A 15906-nucleotide genomic window follows, 5' to 3' on the forward strand; every position below is an offset into this window, starting at 1 on the left:
GTAGCTGTGAAAAGCTAGGGCTCACACATGCCACTCTTGCGTGTCCAAGGTAGCAAAACACAAGAGTAGAAGAACTGTGAGCAAAGAAGCAGACTGGGTCTGATAAAGCAACAGAGCTTTGTCCTTCTCTTGTCGGGAGAACGGGCAATAGGCTCTATTGTGGGATAAATAATACAGATAGTCCTCGACTTACAACAGTTCATTTAGTGACCGTTCAAAGTTAGAGCAGCACTGAAAAAAGTGACTTATGACCATTTCTCACACAACCATTGCAGTATCCCCATGGTCGCACATGGTCAGAATTCAGATGCTTGGCAACTGGTTCATACTTACGACGGTTGCCGTGTCCCGGGGTCATATGATCAGCTTTTGTGACCTTCTGACGAGCAAAGTCCACGGGGGAATCCACGTTGCTAACTTAACAAATACAATGATTCACTTAACAACTGTGGCAAAAGTCGTAAAATGGGGCAAACTCACTTCGCAAATGTTTCACTTAGCAACGTAAATTTTGGGCTCAACGCTGGTCATAACTCGAGGACTGCCTGTATTGCAATTAATGTGTCAGATTAGGATGGCACCAAAGAAGTTCCATTTCAAATATTTCATTGTCTAAAGTTCGTTCTCCAAAATGCACATGTGTCATTAGCTAAGAAGGTATACGGTTGTCCCTGCTTTTCTGTTGATGAATATAGTTCTTATAAATTAACGTTGTAGGGCTAATATCGGGGATGCTAGGCATTGAATTTAATAGCATCTGGAGGACTACAAGTTTACCATATTGTATCCCGATTTTTATTGGTCTTCATAAGTAGCTTATAGTAGTTTGCTACTAATTTAAAACTGTATAAAGCGAAAGTAATCTCATAATTTCTTTGACTGCATCTTTTATTTCTTCCCATGAGACCCTTAGTACAGGACATTTAAAGGGGATTGCCCAAAGTGAGAGAGGATTTATTTGTATTTAATTAAATTTAAATTTATATATTTTAAAAAATTATGTCAGATAGATTGTCAGAGAATAATATTGTAATGTTCTAGGAAAGGATTAAAAAAAAGATTAAACCATCATTAATAGGTATGGCAGCTTTACCAATAATCTTTTCATTGTATTTTGATAGCAGACTATTTCATGATTTAGGCTTCGGATTAACAAAGTTAAAATTGTTTCAGTTACTCATGAATTATGATCTTTCACTGTCAGTGATCTTGGTTGCAGGAGACAACACTGACTTCATGAACTTTAATTACAAACACTACTAATTAGCCAGCTCATTTAGCACAGTATTGTTTACTGGGCAAATTTCCTAAAGAAATATTAGATGCAGGGTGTTTTTTTGTCATTTCCCCCTCAACCTTCCATCTCTATAGATTTTTATCGTTATGGACACCCAGCCTAAATAACATCTGCAGAATTAATTATTTTGAAACTGTGGCACTGATTTAACATCAAAACATTAGTGTACACAAATATTGGAAACTGAATTAGATGATTATAAATTGGAATTAAAACCTGTTTGTCATTACAGATCAGAGGCAAAGCTCACCCATACGACACCAGGGAAGAAATGATGATATCGATCGTGATGAAAGATTAGAAGAACGAAGAGTAGAGAGGAATGAAGATAGGAGGGATGAAAGAACTAGGGAGCGAGAAAGGGAGAGGGAAAGAGAGAGAGAAGCAGAACGCGATCGGGCCCGTGAGCGAGAACGTGAGAGAGAAAGAGATAAGGACAGAGAACGTGAACGGGATAGAGACCATGACAGAGAACGGGAGCGAGAACGGGAAAGGGAGCGAGAAAGAGAACGGGAAAGAGAAAGAGAACGAGAAAGGGAAAGAGAGCGCGGCCGGGAAAGAGAGAAAGAAAGGGAACGACAGAGAGAGTGGGATGACAAAGAGAGAGGAAGAGAAGAACGCAGGGACAAGCGAGAAGATGTCCGTGAAGAAAGGATCACAAGAGACAGTCGTGAAGAGAGAAAATCAAAGTGAGTTTCTTTTTAAAGAAAATAAATAATTATGCAGCATGAGACAGTAAATGGAATGAATGAGCTGTAGACAACATTATCCAAACATTGATAGTTCATATGTCTTCCTGTAAAAGTTTTTTTTTTTTTTTTGAAAAGAGGATTTTTGACGTTCAATTTAAATTTTAAAAGATGGTGTGTAACAGTCCTGTTTGTATTTATGGTAGAAATGGATGATATTCCTTAGAACTTAAGTACCTGGAGTTTAATGACTTACGTTTCCTTTTTATCTAACGCAGAAAGCGTCACAGAAACGAAAGTAGCCCCAGCCCTCGGAAATCTCCTAAACGCCGCCGTGAACATTCACCTGATAGCGATGCCTACAATAGTGGAGAGGATCAGAGTGAGTGAAAGCATGTACTTAATAGCAGGAGTTGGCCACACAGTTCCTATGAACACAACACCCACTCTGTTCTAAGATAGTGCCTGCCAACCTTCAAAACTTGTGAGATTGCAGCCTTTTCTAATTTACAAGTTTTTTGAGATTTGGCAAGATTTTGACCATTTATTTATTAATTTGTTGGTCCCTTATTTTAGTACCTAGAACATCATGTGACACCAGTGGCCATCTGCATCTGAGGAAATTAAGCTAAACTGAGCAGTTGAACTCTTTATATATAGAAGTATTTACAAGTAGTCCTCACCAATGGTAATTGGGACCAGGAATTCCATCATTAAGCAACATGGTTGTAAGGCACAATGTGACATGGCTGCTTTGACTTACAATGGCAGCCGCTATTGCCATTATTAGGTGAATTCTACGTGTTCACCATCCCAAAGTCAGATGATCACCATTTTCAGTCTCCTGCACGCTTCCCCATTGACTTTGTTTTTCCAAAGTTGGCAATGAACATCGCAAATGGAGATCACATGACCACATCCTAATTGTGAGCTGCTTGCCGAGTGCCCACATTACAATGACATGTTTGTGGGGATGCTGTGGTGGCTGCAACTATGGCCTACTTCCTTCTTTCTACTTCTCACAATCTTAATGTTTAGTTCATTCATATAATGTTGTAGAACTTGATTTCATTTCTTCTTTGTCTTTTCTCACAACAATTTCAAAACTTTTAACAAATCTCTTTCATAAATCCAATGTAAATAATAATAATAATAATAATAATAATAATAATAATAATAATAATAATAATAATAATCCAGGTCACTCTTGCTTTATTGTTTGTCCCTTTTAATTACATTGTGGAATAGAGTAATTTTTTGATATTGCCATTGTTTAGAAGGCCAAAGTGCCTTCTATGAATCAGTATTGTTTAACAATCTGACTTTAGAACCGATTTTTTAAAATTCATTTGGCTTTGGAGAGGAGGGATGTATTTTTAGCAGGAGAAGAAGAATGTCTATACGTGCTGATGATTTTTCCTACAAGTAACTTTCATGTCAAGCCTCCAATCGTACATAATAATGTCCTCTTCTCACAACAAATAGTTCAGCCGGAATATTTTCTTGTTTGCTGTAAGTTAAAGAATATTCCTAGATATAAGGGTTTGTTCCAAAATGGTGTGCCGTGACGCATTTTCTTTTTTGTAGATGAAAAACGGCGTTTATTGAGTCAGGTTGTGCGTCCTCAAGAATCACGCTCACTTAGTCCTTCACACCTTTCGGAAGAGAAGCAGAGCCGGTGGAAAGAGAGTGACCGAAAGCCAGAGCGAAAGGAAAGCCTGAGACATTATGAAGAAAGCGATTACAAAGAACGGGTTACGTCTGGGGACAAACAGCGAGAGCAGCGAGAGGGAAATGAGAGTTCAAGGAGCCGAATCCAAGATAACGTCAGCAAACGGGATTCTGAAGAGCACGAGGCAGTAGACCGGCTGCACGAGGACAAGAAGAAAGCTAAAATTCAGAAAAAAACAGCAAAGAAGAAGAAAGAGGACGACGGTGGGTTAGAGCGCTATATCAGTGAGCCCCCGGCAGAGAAAACTCAAGTGTTTTCTCCCAAGAAAGGTCAGAAAAAGAAAAACGGTGAAAAGAAGCGCAAGAGATCCAAGGGCGATTCTGAGGCTTCTGAGGAAGACAGTGGCCCCCATCAGAAGAAGAAGAAAGGTCCCAGGACGCCACCCGTAACCGCGAAAGAAGAAGTGGAAGCGGCGCCCGAGAAATCCGCAGTAGCGGAAGTGGTGCCCAAGAGGGAGGACACGACGTTTAGTGACTGGTCAGACGAAGACGTTCCAGAGCGTGGGGAAACGGTTCTAGAAAGGACTTCTGAGGAGCCCCATAGAACCAGCCACCGCACACGAGGCGAAACCATGGAGGTAGTTTCTCGCGGGGTTGTTGAAGAAACCCCTCACCTCCGCCCTGTGGAGCAGAAGCGTAGCAGCAGCCTGGGTAGCAACAGGAGCCGTACTTCAAGTAGACCCCGATCGCCCTCTAACGATTCTGCCCATCGCAGCGGAGATGACCAGGCTGCGGTTAAGAAGATCTTGCACAGCAGTTCCAGCGACAGAGACAGGAGATGCCTTGAAATCGCCGGAGAGCGGAAGTCCAGAATCGATCAGCTGAAACGAGGGGTTGCCAGCCGTAGCACCTCTTCTGGTAATTGCAGTTGTGTTGCTTTCTTTGCTCCTGGCGCCACATCCCTGGGCTTTCCTGAGACTCGGTCCTTGGGAGGCCCACAGTTTGGGGTGGGGCTAGGACAGAGATTCGAGGAGCTACTGTGAGGAGGGATTTGCCTGTGTTGCCGGTGTACAATGGCTAACCTTATAAAATTGCTTTAAAGGGCTTAGTACCGGTAATAACTTGTTCAGGGATAATGTGGTTCAAGCAGAGCTTGGCAACCTTCGGCCTGCCTTTCCTTCTGCATATCCTACAGTTAGCCTGTTTAGAAGTTCATTTGCTACTGGTAGCAGTTTACAAAAAAAAAAAAAAAAAAAGCTAATTAGTAGACCTAATGCAGACATGTCAAACACAAGGCCCGGGGGCTGGAGGTGGCCCGCGAAGTGGTTTCATGTGGCCCGCGAAGCCATCCTGGAAACAGTGAGGGAACAGCCCCCGCTGCCTTGGCCCTGGCCCAGGCCGGCCGGGAGCCAATGTACAATTTTGTGGTGGCCATCTATGCTGAAACGCATTCAGACTTAGCTCCATAAGCCCCCCCCCTGCCTGCATGGCCTGAGAGGAACAGTGAGGCTCCTCCAGTGGACCATGCCTTGGCACTTGCCCCGGTCCCACCCCCTTCTGCCAGAGATCCTCAGATCTGTCCCACTCCTGCCCAGGCCCCCACAGGCACCCTTGACGCGAACGATGTAGAGATGGCCACACCCACCCAGTAGGCCACACCCACTCCACGCCCACCCAGTAGGCTGCACCCACCCTGGCCACACCCGCCCGGCCCCCTGAGGGCAACCGCAATGCTGATGCGGCCCTCAGTGAAATTGAGTTTGACACCCCTGTCCTAATGGGTCTATTTTAAGTGAGGGAATTGGAAAAGAAAGGAAAAGTTAATTTCTCCAATATGCTTTAGTTCTTTGCCTCCTCAGCAAAGGTCATTGAGCTCCTAAAAAGCTATACTTGGGATCACTTGAAACTTCCTAAATTTTATTTTGGGGATGAGTATGACTCAGATGAGAGGAAACGTGAAAGCATTTGTGGAATGGGTGCACGAGGAAGGTGAAACAGGAAGAGCTAGACATTGATACTGTTGACTTCAGCTCTTTCTACCAATGGTATCGTCCCTGGCAGATTTCCTGCAAGGTAGGAGTTATAAGGAAAACAGGGAAAAGCAAAGGCATTTGTTTTCAGGTTTGTAGGTTTATTAATCCAAGGTTATGCAATCTGCTGTAGTGTCTGGATTTGTCGTCCTTCTAAACCTTGCTTTGAATTTTTTTCCAAATGAAAGTCTGATCGTCTGTTTTGATGGAATGGATTGTGTATTCTAGACCGGCAAGATTCAAGGAGTCACAGTTCAAGGCGAAGTTCTCCTGAATCTGATCGCCAAGGCCAGTCCAGATCTGGGTCCTTTGACAGCAGAGAGAGAGTGCAAGACAGAGACCGACACGAGCACGACCGTGAACGGGAAAGAGAGAGGCGGGACGGGAGGCAGAGAGATTGGGACCGAGACGCAGCTAAATCCGATTGGTTGAGGAGCAGAGACCGGGATCGGATTCGGGAACGGGACAGACAACGAGAAAAACGAAGAGATCTGGACCGTGAAAAGGAACGCCCGCTCTCTGAAAATCTGGAGAGAGATAGAGGTGTCAGTGCTGCCGCTCAAGCAGAAATATCCAAGCACACTGAGACAAAAGCAAGTAAAGATCATCAGGCTTTTGAGGCCACCTCTCTGGACCCTTCTTCCCAGGAGAAGGAACGGCAGGATAAGGACCTAGGTTCTTTGCAAGGATTTGAAGATGGGATCGAAGCAGAGAAAGTGGAAACCACAGAAGGTAAGTCATTCTGAAAATACAGTGCTGGCAGTTCTCCTGTTCTTAAACAAACCTAATCGGTTTCATTTAATAAATCTTCTCATTTGAACGTTGTGAATTTCAGGTTTCCTCATATAGCTTTTGAGCAACATAGTTACTGGTAGACTCCAAATGAAGCCGGTTCTTTAGGAGATTGTACAGTTTACTTTCACAACTTTTCCCAATACGAATTGTATTTTTGCTCTTGGTGAAAACTCTTGAGGATGGTGGAAGAGAGACAAGAAGCAAAGAGACAGAATCAGGCCATACACATACCTGCCTCCCATCCACCCTTTTCCAGATAATTGCAGTTTTGATGGGATTATATACTGCGTAGAAAGGAAATGAATAAAAAAGATTAAACATAAGAGTGCAATTTCTCTGATCTGGCTCCAGACACGAAGGACAGGCGAAGCTAGTTAGGTCTTCTGCATCATCTCAATTCGGCACGCCATTCCTGTTGGATCTGTAGAGTTTTGACAGAATAAGTGCATGNAATGTACAATTTTGTGGTGGCCATCTATGCTGAAACGCATTCAGTCTTAGCTCCATAAGCCCCCCCCCCGCCAGCATGGCCTGAGAGGAACAGTGAGGCTCCTCCAGTGGACCATACCTTGGCACTTGCCCCAGTCCCACCCCCTTCTGCCAGAGACCCTCAGATCTATCCCACTCCTGCCAGGCCCCCACAGGCACCCTTGACGCGAACGATGTAGAGCTGGCCACACCCACTCCATCCACGCCCACCCAGTAGGCCGCACTCACCCTGGCCACACCCACCCGGCCCCCTGAGAGCAACCGCAATGCTGATGCGGCCCTCAGTGAAATTGAGTTTGACACCCCTGTCCTAATGGGTCTATTTTAAGTGAGGGAATTGGAAAAGAAAGGACAAGTTAATTTCTTCAATATGCTTTAGTTCCTTGCCTCCTTGGCAAAGGTCGTTGGGCTCTTAAAAAGCTATACTTGGGATCACTTGAAACTTCCTAAATTTTATTTTGGGGATGAGTATGACTCAGATGAGAGAGGAAACGTGAAAGCATTTGTGGAATGGGTGCACGAGGAAGGTGAAACAGGAAGAGCTAGACATTGATACTGTTGACTTCAGCTCTTTCTACCAATGGTATCATCCCTGGCAGATTTCCTGCAAGGTAGGAGTTGTAAGGAAAACAGGGGAAGGCAAAGGCATTTGTTTTCAGGTTTGCAGGTTTATTAATCCAAGATTATGCAATCTGCTGTAGTGTCTGGATTTGTCGTCCTTCTAAACCTTGCTTTGAATTTTTTTTCCAAATGAAAGTCTGATCATCTGTTTTGATGGAATGGATTGTGTATTCTAGACCGGCAAGATTCAAGGAGTCACAGTTCAAGGCGAAGTTCTCCTGAATCTGATCGCCAAGGCCAGTCCAGATCTGGGTCCTTTGACAGCAGAGAGAGAGTGCAAGACAGAGACCGACACGAGCACGACCGTGAACGGGAAAGAGAGAGGCGGGACGGGAGGCAGAGAGATTGGGACCGAGACGCAGCTAAATCCGATTGGTTGAGGAGCAGAGACCGGGATCGGATTCGGGAACGGGACAGACAACGAGAAAAACGAAGAGATCTGGACCGTGAAAAGGAACGCCCGCTCTCTGAAAATCTGGAGAGAGATAGAGGTGTCAGTGCTGCCGCTCAAGCAGAAATATCCAAGCACACTGAGACAAAACCAAGTAAAGATCATCAGGCTTTTGAGGCCACCTCCCTGGACTCTTCTTCCCAGGAGAAGGAACGGCAGGATAAAGACCTAGGTTCTTTGCAAGGATTTGAAGATGGGATCGAAGCAGAGAAAGTGGAAACCACAGAAGGTAAGTCATTCTGAAAATACAGTGCTGGCAGTTTTCCTGTTCTTAAACAAACCTAATCGGATTCATTTAATAAATCTTCTCATTTGAACGTTGTGAATTTCAGGTTTCCTCATATAGCTTTTGAGCAACATAGTTACTGGTAGACTCCAAATGAAGCCAGTTCTTTAGGAGATTGTACAGAGTAGTTTACTTTCACAACTTTTCCCAATGCGAATTGTATTTTTGCTCTTGGTGAAGACTCTTGAGGATGGTGGAAGAGAGACAAGAAGCAAAGAGACAGAATCAGGCCATACACATACCTGCCTCCCATCCACCCTTCAGGTCTATTAACGTCAAAACTACCCTAATATATGACGCATCTTTCCTTTACTTATTTTTTCTAATTTGTATTCTCACGTTAAAGAGACTAGACCGAGGTCTGTGCTTCCTGTCCGCTTCGATCAATCCAGAAGACGTAGTAGAGTTAAGCCGTGCGGTAAGGACAACCTAGACATCTCAAAACTGTCTTATTCACGTACTTGCAACGTTTCTTTCTTTCTATAGGTGGAGATGACGAAACAAAAATAGATGATATGCAGTCAATGGAATCCGGTGCTGGGGAATATGAGCCAATCAGTGATGATGAATTGGATGAAATTTTGGCAGGTGATGCTGAAAAAAGGGACGATCAGCAAGATGAGGAGAAGATGCCAGGTAAGCTCAGCAAAATCGTTTACATCAGTGGCCTAGGCACTAAGAAAAGTCAAATTATTACTCCAAAATTGCTGTTTCTGACTTAAGAGCCTGAAGCCTTGCACGACTTACGCATAAAAGAAAACAAATGGTCTTGGTTTGATAAAGTTATGCTGTTCCAATTCAGCCGGTCATGAGAAAAAGGAGCATGGAAAACTATGGCACGGTTTAAGTAATATTAGTACCATAACCAAGTAAATAAGAGGCAGGCCAAATGTGGTGCACAGTTGTCCAGATTCTACGATCAGTTTTGTTTGGATTAGGCCAGTGGTGGCGAACCTATGGCACGGGTGCCAGAGGCGGCACTCAGAGCCCTCTCTGTGGGCATGTGCGTCGTCGCCCCAGTCCTAGGCCTTCAGCTGGGTTTTATAAAACCTTTTCGCTTTAGGCCTCCACCGCCATGTGCAAAAAAAAAAAAAAAAAGGTTCAATCAATCAATCAATTTCAACTTCTCGCAGGAAAAAAAAGATCTTGCAAAGTTGGAATTGATTGATTGAACTTTTTAGTCCCACCCGGTCTTCCGTTACCACCACAGCCATGCCCACCCAATGGGCCACACCCACCCAATGGGCCACGCCCACTTGGCACTCGACGATGTATAAGTGGGTTTTGGGTTGCAGTTTGGGCACTCAGTCTCTAAAAGGTTCGCCATCACTGGATTAGGCTATGACACATGGAATCCACGCATCTTGCATTTTTATTTTATTTTAAAGATTTTATTGAGTTTTATAGGGTTAGGGATAAAAGAGGGTCGGAATAAGGATTGAGGTTTTGGGTGGGGTTGGGATCAGGATTGGGATTAGGACAGGATTGGGATCGACATTGGGGTTATCCCCCAGTAACATTTTCAATATTTCGCAAACAGACTATTGTCCGGGTACATATATTCAGCTAACAATAGTTGAAATAGTAATAGATAGATCAGTGTTTCTCAACTTTGACAATTTTAAGGCATGTGGACTTCAACTCCCAGAATTCTGGGAGTTGAAGTCCACATACCTTAAAATTGTCAAGGTTGAGAAACACTGAGATAGATGAACATTTTTAAAACAGAGACAGGCCTGGTCCAGTGGTTCAGTCCCTGAGGGGTCCTCCTTGAGAAATGACAGGGTCTTTTCTTAACTGAAGAAGGCTGAATGTTGGTGGGCTAAGGAGCACCTCTCATTTCTTCCATAAGGTTACTTTCCTTTTGCCTCTGCAATGGTTGGAAACAGGTCGGAGTCTACTTTGTTTCCTGGATCTGCCCCAGGAAGCAAGTGTGAAAGAACAGAGACAGTCGTACCCTAAACAGGGAAAAGCAAGTTTCCTACAAGTGTCCTAAGCCAGTTCAAAGCGGGTCTCATCCCGCTTTGTTTTTCTCTTTGAGCAGCAGGATAGTGATTGCCTCAGGAGTGAGATTTACAGCTGATCTTCCCCGCTTGCAGCCAGGAAACAGTTGCAACAATCTCTGTGCCAGCCTAATGGGTACTTTGGTATCTTTAAGAGATAACGCTATTTAAGAGTAAACCTTGGCATTTGTCTTATTCTACAGTTTCTGCCTCCTCTTAGCTTTTACTCGTTTGCTTTAGTTATTGTACGCTCACGTTTTCTGGCTTGTTTATTTAGAAAAGGACTGACATGATCAACAAAAATCTCTTCAGAGTTTATTTACGTATATATATTTTTTGTATGCGTTTGCAGATCCGGTGGATGTCATCGATGTAGATTGGTCTAGCCTGATGCCAAAGCAGCCGAAAGAGCCCCGAGAACCGGGAGCTGCTCTTTTAAAATTTACCCCAGCTGCTGTTATGTTAAGAGTTGGCATTTCCAAACAGCTGGCTGGCCCTCAGCTCTTCACAAAGATCAAAGAAACGTGCCAGAGATCTTTGGAGAAACCTAAAGGTAATTTATTCCCAGCAGATCACGGAGAGAGGTTAGAAAAACCTTTAAAAGTTCGTATTAATATTTTTTTTTTTGTTTTTGAGCCCTCTTCGTCACTCTGAAAAGACTGCTACTAATTGTGCAAGGTCCGTTTATAAATCAGAGCAACTTGGTTCACCGGGATGGTGCATACTGTCATTCTGTTGTTGTTCTGTTGAAGCAGTTTTTTGCTCTGCGTGTATTAAATCTCCCTTTCTCCAGAGGCAATCGGGTAATCTGTTCCTCTTCCCGGCCACGGAGAAGGGAGGTGCTTTGAGGGCAGTGGAGGTTGGGCTAGACCAGGGGTAGGCAACCTTGGCTCTTTTATGACTCGTGGACTTCAACTCCCAGAATTCCTGAGCCAGGGCCATGCTGGCTCAGGAATTCTGGGAGTTGAAGTCCACGAGTCATAAAAGAGCCAAGGTTGCCTACCCCTGGACCAGACTCAGGGAACTGGCCATTGGGAGAGGAAGCAGTGACTTCGCATTACTCTCTAAAAGGTGGACAACGTCTTGGCTGATATTGGAAATCTGAACCCCCATTTTAGAAGACTTTAGTTCTCATTTGTTCCACTGCCTCTTTGTAGATGCCGAGAGCCTTTTTGAACATGACTTTGGGGCTCTGAATATGGCTGCTCTGCTGCGGAAAGAAGAGAGAGCTGGACTGCTGTGCAACCTGGGCCCTTGTTGTAAAGCTCTTTGCTTTAGGAGGGATTCTGCAATCCGCAAGCAGCTGGTGAAAAACGAAAAGGCGAGTACCAGGAACGTATTCTAACCTTTATTCTAACCCCTTGATGCAGAACCCTTTGTCCACGTAGTCATCCAGTTACATAGCAAAGATATTTTGCTCATTTATTTTTAAAGCCTTCCCCCCCGCATCTTTGTGAAAGCAACAGGAAGTTAATGACAGTTCTAAAAATGGGATTGTTCCAGTGAAATAATATGCAGAGTCTTTCTGGGAAATCCATGGTATTTAGAAGTGCTTTTTTAAATACTCTAGCAAGCATAATCTGCAAAATGTATGTATGTATATATCTACTTGTTTATTTGTTTTCATGTGTCATATTTATATGGCCGTCCCATCTCCCAAAAGCACGACTTGTGTTCTCCCAGAATCCACAGGTACTCAGGACTGTGAAGCAGGACTGGAAATATGTGGGCCCCCTCAAGCTAATGATGGAGCCCTAAAAAACCGCTGCCATATTTATTGGTGAAAATTAGCAGTTCTGCTATATTGACTGCTAGCTGCATGATACTGAACTATAATAATCCTGCCAGTGTAGTTAAAGCTGCCTAGAATCACCTTGTAGGGGAGATGAGCAGCATAAAAATCTAAATAACAGCAACAACAACAAAAATTAAGCTCAGTGATATATGTGAACCCAGCCCAAATGTTATTTCTCCCAACAGCAACCCAAAAAGTTAGGTTGGACTGAGAGAAAAATAGCTGTCTTTAAATTGTTCAACATTTTCATTGGTCAAATGAGGATGTGCTGTAAATCTCCAGTTTAGTAGTACTGAGTAAAAAAAAAAAATACTAGGAAGCTTTTTCTGGAGTTGTTTTTTTTTTAAAATGGATTTACATTTAATCTTGTGAAAAAGGTACCCGATTCTTAATATTTGGAGTTTCCCGCTTTGTCTTCTTCTTCGGCTTAACTGTCTGCAGAAAGCTTATGATTCTTTTAGACATCTTCCATCTAGAACTTTTTGTGCTGTGCTCCAATAATCTGAATGGTGTATGTATTTTTACAGGAAATAATATATGCTGCTCCCGAAATGTTAGTAATCATATACACCTATCATGCTAATATATGATATTACCTATTAGCTGATTGCTAATATACACTCATGTTCTGTCCAACAGGGCACCATAAAACAAACCTACACAAATCCTCCAGTGGTGGACAATGAGTTGCTACGACTGAGCCTACGATTGTTTAGACGCAAGACTGTGCAGCAAGGGTCTGGACCAGATAAGACAGAGGACACTAAACTTTCACAACCATATGTTCCAGAAATGTGCCTGTCCTGAGCCAGAGTCTCCTGGCCCTGTGGTTGTGTCGTTTCACTGTTTGATAATATTGATGTTTTCATTCTTAATTCCTTTCAGTGTGATGTCGCCACGAGAACGAAAATACTCTAAAAGAGTACTTGTGTGGATTCTGAGAATGACAAGGAAAAGTGTTTAGTACAAAAAACAAAGACCGCTTTATCTGGTTTTGCTGCATGTTTTACAATATTGCGTTCTAACCATGGGTTTTATTTAAAAAGTTTAAGTATGTAAAAATGTCCATTTTGGGATATCTGTTTTATCACCTATTAAAATTTTTAAAAAGAAAACAGTTCTGATTTTTTTTTCCAATTCCTTTTTTCTCCTTTCCGTAACATTCTCTTTGTAAGATTACTATTCAGTAAGATCAGTAAGCTGGTAATCTCTACCATCCGAAAAGAATCACGACAAATGCAATGCATGTTATCTACATAAAGCCGATTATTTTTTAATTATGAAGATGAATTAAATCCAGAGGCATGCTCAATGGAATTCCTCAAATGCTACAGGAAAGAAGTATTATTTTTCCCAATTCTTATTATTTTTCCCAGGTCAGGTCTTCCATTAGATTCCAGAAGGGCTACATCTGAAACTGACCCTCGGTGTTTAATTTAGTTTGTGGTTAACATGCTTATTTGAAAAAAGATTCCATTTGTAATATATCTAGACATTCTCACCAAAGGTCCTTGAAGTGTAATCTAAAAGTGCAGGTGCTAATATTGTTGTATATATTCTTGTTTATTTGAACATGCTGACTTTGTTAGTTAGCTGCTTGTTTTTAACCTGACTGCAATCGCCTCTCCAACCAAGGATGCTTTCTATGATCAGCCAGTAAGAGGCACTTGCGTTCCAAAAGACATAGATCGGTTGGCAAGTTTAGTTTTGGGTGAGATGTTTCTTCAGTGTGCATTTCAATTTGGCTTCACCCAAGACCATCCACAGATGGTCTTCAGGCTGTGACCAGACCTTCAGAGTGTAAACCATTCTGAAAATGAGGTGATTCTGTTTGCTTGTTTTATTTCTGCCTCTTCCTTTGTTTTCTTTCTCTTAAATACTCCACTCCGTTATTGGTCCTTTTCTTTCAGTTTATCTGTGTTCTGTGCCATTGGATAACTTGGGGAATATTTTCCCCCTTGGGTCTTTTTCTTAAGATTTGTTCTACCATCTGCAGTATTAGATTATAATTATCTCTTGCTCATAGGTGGTGTAATTTAGGCTGTTCTTTAACGAACATAGGAGGCTTGTATCGTAAAGAAAGATGGATGATGTAAATATTCTCATTGTCTATAATGGACAAAAGATCCAGTTGCAGGTGTGATCGATTTGTGCTATTAAGACCATTATAATTATAAGATGTTAAGATGGTTTTGTTTATTGGCTCTTGTTAAAATTGCTTAATGTTGCTGGCTGAAGCACTGACAGAGTGTCTCAGCACCACACGGTTGCCAAATTGTGAAGGAAAAGTATTTTATATTCCTCCTCAGTTGGGGATCGGTACCACTATAAAGCCTCATTTTCATGCATGTTTGATCCTCTGCTTGCAGGTTCTGTGACAGTTTCACATAGTGCACTGTTAACAACACAAAGCTGAAAGGTTGGGTTCTTCCTTTCTAGAAAAAGGCCTAAAATTTGGCCGTTTGCCTTTGAATGTACTTACATGGAAATCAATTATTTCTAATAGCGCTGTCATACTTCAGAAATGATCTAAAACAGACATGTCAAACTCTCAACGTCACGCGACGTCGCGCAACGTATCGGAGCTTTTTTGCCGTTGCCGGCAATGGGGTGGGCGCGGGATGAAACCAGCCCGCGGGCTGGCAGTTTGACACCCCTGATCTAAAAGAAAGGTTTTAAACCTTGCACAAGGATAGCACTACTTTGCTATTCATTAAAGGAGCCACAAGTCTCTTTAGGCTTCCAGCTTAGCAATTCCCTCCCTCCCCCCCCCCAATGCAGCTACCTTAAAAGTCCCAACTGACTCTTTAAAGCAGTCACACCTTTCTTCAGGTTTATACGGGGGGAAAAGTTGCAACTTCTTCAACAGAGTTGCACATGAGCTATGTTCGTGGGAGCTGGGAAGCCATTCTTCAGAATCAGGTTTGAACAGCCTTATCGCCCCATACCGTTAATCATAAATAACATGAAAAATAAGTTTTATTTGAAATTAAAATAGTAACCAGCGTGTATCAGGTGGTCTGTGTATAGATGCTGTGCTATATAGAGTACAGAGAAGAGCAACAAAGATGATTAGGGGACTGGAGGCTAAAACATATAAGGAAGGGTTGCTGGAATTGGGTATGTCCAGTTTAATGAAGAGAAGGACGAGGGGGGACATGATAGCAGTGTTCCAATATCTCAGGGGCTGCCACAAAGAAGAGGGAGTCAAGCTATTCTCCAAGGGGCCTGAAGGCAAAACAAGAAGCAACGGGTGGAAACTAACCAAGGAGAGAAGCAACCTAGAACTAAGGAGAAACTTCCTGACAGTCAGAACAATTAATGAGTGGAACAAGCTGCCTCCAGAAGTGGTGAATGCTCCAACACTGGAAGTTTTTAAGAAGAGACTGGACAGCCGTTTGTCTCAAATGGTGTAGGGTTCCTGCCTGGTCAGGGGGTTGGACTTGATGACCTCCAAGGTCCCTTCCAACTTTATTATTATTATTATTATTATTATTATTATTATTATTATTATTATTATTATTATTATTATTATTATTATTATTATTATTATTATTATTATTTTCAAATATAAATTTTTTTATTGTTTTCAACATAAAAAAAAACACATCACAAATACATCGCAATTGAAGAAACCCCTATCCCCCACCCCCCACCCGGACTTCCCAAACCTAATCCCAGGATACTATTCAGCTACAAGTAAACTAATATTAATATCCCTAACTCCACAAAGTGTTATTCTACATAAGTAGGTGAAATATATATATATATATAAAAAA

At 42.5% G+C, this 15906-nt stretch overlaps 1 protein-coding gene across 1 annotated transcript in view; it reads left to right on the forward strand.

Moving 5' to 3' along the window:
* Positions 1–13223, forward strand: part of ZC3H13 (zinc finger CCCH-type containing 13) — a 47133-nt gene extending 33910 nt beyond the window's left edge. Inside the window, exons 13-20 of the mRNA XM_029284631.1 lie at positions 1530–1986; positions 2265–2368; positions 3574–4575; positions 5916–6419; positions 8816–8965; positions 10685–10885; positions 11490–11653; positions 12767–13223. Of these exons, the coding sequence (XP_029140464.1) occupies positions 1530–1986; positions 2265–2368; positions 3574–4575; positions 5916–6419; positions 8816–8965; positions 10685–10885; positions 11490–11653; positions 12767–12934 (2750 nt within the window). The 3' untranslated portion in view covers positions 12935–13223. The remainder of the gene's footprint in view (positions 1–1529; positions 1987–2264; positions 2369–3573; positions 4576–5915; positions 6420–8815; positions 8966–10684; positions 10886–11489; positions 11654–12766) is intronic.
* Positions 13224–15906: the final 2683 nt, after the last annotated feature.

The sequence above is a fragment of the Protobothrops mucrosquamatus genome, unplaced genomic scaffold (genome assembly GCF_001527695.2).
Source record: "Protobothrops mucrosquamatus isolate PMUCROS unplaced genomic scaffold, P.Mucros_1.0 scaffold778, whole genome shotgun sequence".
NCBI classification, from domain to species: domain Eukaryota; kingdom Metazoa; phylum Chordata; class Lepidosauria; order Squamata; family Viperidae; genus Protobothrops; species Protobothrops mucrosquamatus.